This window comes from Cheilinus undulatus, linkage group 12, assembly GCF_018320785.1.
Source record: "Cheilinus undulatus linkage group 12, ASM1832078v1, whole genome shotgun sequence".
NCBI lineage: Eukaryota > Metazoa > Chordata > Actinopteri > Labriformes > Labridae > Cheilinus > Cheilinus undulatus.
In genome coordinates, this window is record NC_054876.1 from 36,948,212 (window position 1) to 36,950,006 (window position 1,795).

The following is a 1,795-nucleotide window of genomic DNA, read 5'->3' on the forward strand; positions in this document are numbered from 1 at the left end:
CCATAAACTTACCCGGACAACAAATTTCCATTCAGCTTATCTAGTCTGGGTCGGTTTCTCCACTCCCTTTGGAAAGTTGAATAAAACACCAGCGTTCTGTAAGGCAGGGAACTCTGGATGGGGAGTGATGCAGGCTGCAGGCGTCTGTGAGCCACCATCCTTGATCAGAAATGTCCTGAAGAAGTTTTGTAACCAATTCCAACTGGACATGGGCTCACACCTTCCACACCTATACCAGCAGGTTAGTCAGGATTTCTCCTGCTTACCAATCTATACCAAAATTTCTCTCGTCTCTCTGTTTTTCCACTGAGTCTCAAATCCGTAGAAGTTCCACTGTGTACTCCAGGTCATCAAAGTATCCCCTTGTATCCACAGTAAACAGCAGGTTATCATCACTTGAGTCGAAATCGCTCATTTTGGAGTTGTTTTAGTTTAGTTACTTTTTTCCTCTGACAAATACCACAGGCACAAAAAGCTGTTCAGATAGCTGAGGTGAAGTAGCTGGTAGTCAGAGATTGTATTGTAAAATAGTGCCAAACACAGAGGGTTTCTGGGGGAAAATGAAACGCTCAAAAATTTTCGATATACGTAGTTCCTCTACTGAGCCAGCATTGGGGTTTTTTTCCCCATTTTTACTTCAACTCGCTCCCTTTTCTGGAGAAACTGTACCCATCTACTATGTAGCTTCTCTTAGCACGTTCTGTTTGAAGGAGCAACTCTCACTAAAATCCCTGGATTCTGCGAAATTAAGATATCTGCAAAGTTTCTGTCACATTGCTTTGAGAGCATCATGTGATTATCTTATCGCTGAAGAGGAAACGTCATCTTAAAAAACAAATAAACCTCCTTAGGATTTAACATCTTGGTAATTCCATGCTCTGCTCTCTTTTTTAAAACCATCCAAGACAGTGCACCGGCCTAAAAAAAAAATAAATAAATGATAGTATCGTTAAAATCTCTGCACTGAAAGGTTCTTTTTTTATTGTCAGGATAGCATGCATGCTGTGATGGAGACTCCAGTGCTGCACAGCCCTCCCCTTTTTGTTCACACTTAATTAGCTGGACCAGGTGTGATCCACCAATCAACATTTAATCAGGTGTGTGCAGATTAGGGGGTGATGGAAAATGTAATGAAGTGTTGAGGCTCTCTGGACTCAGTGTGGAAATGCCACCCCCTGTTCGGTCTGTTAGCACCTTGGCCGAGGAGTCCTCCCTCCCCCTGACTCTAACGCTTTATTGAACTAATTTACAACAAATTCTGACAGAAATGCAGCCTCAGACTGATGGAGAATGAGCAACACAACATTAAGTTAACAAAGCCAAAAGACTTAAATATCTAAAACACACAAGGGATCATGAAAAAAAATCAAATGTTAGCTGCCTGAATAAGTGAAAGACTATAGACAGGCATTCGTGAAGGTATAAGGCATTTTAGATCAAAAACATTTTAGATACCCATGAATCACTGTGTAGCGTTTAAGAATTTGTATTTATTCATCATCTTGGCAGAGAGCTACACATACAGGGACAGTTTAGTCATTCGAAAGCCTCAGACAAAGATCAGTATGAAGCTCTTCCACACTTTTAAAATTACAAAGAGACCACAGAAAGTGAGTTTAATTATGAGAGGCATCTCTTTTCTGCTCCCTCTGGGAATAAATCAGACAACCTCAGGACATACACAAGCCTTAAAGGGGACATATTTTACCCTTTTAAGACAGGTTTATATTGGTCTCTGAGGTCCCCAAAACATGCCTGTGAAGTTTGTTGCTGAAACAACACTCTAGTATGAGAT

At 40.9% G+C, this 1,795-nt stretch overlaps 1 protein-coding gene across 1 annotated transcript in view; it reads right to left on the reverse strand.

Annotated features, from left to right (window-relative positions):
- LOC121518633 (sodium/potassium/calcium exchanger 3-like) overlaps positions 1-974 on the reverse strand; it is a 54,859-nt gene extending 53,885 nt beyond the window's left edge. The window contains exon 1 of the mRNA XM_041801077.1: positions 13-974. Within this exon, the coding sequence (XP_041657011.1) occupies positions 13-31 (19 nt within the window). The 5' untranslated portion in view covers positions 32-974. The remainder of the gene's footprint in view (positions 1-12) is intronic.
- Between the last annotated feature and the right edge of the window lie 821 nt (positions 975-1,795).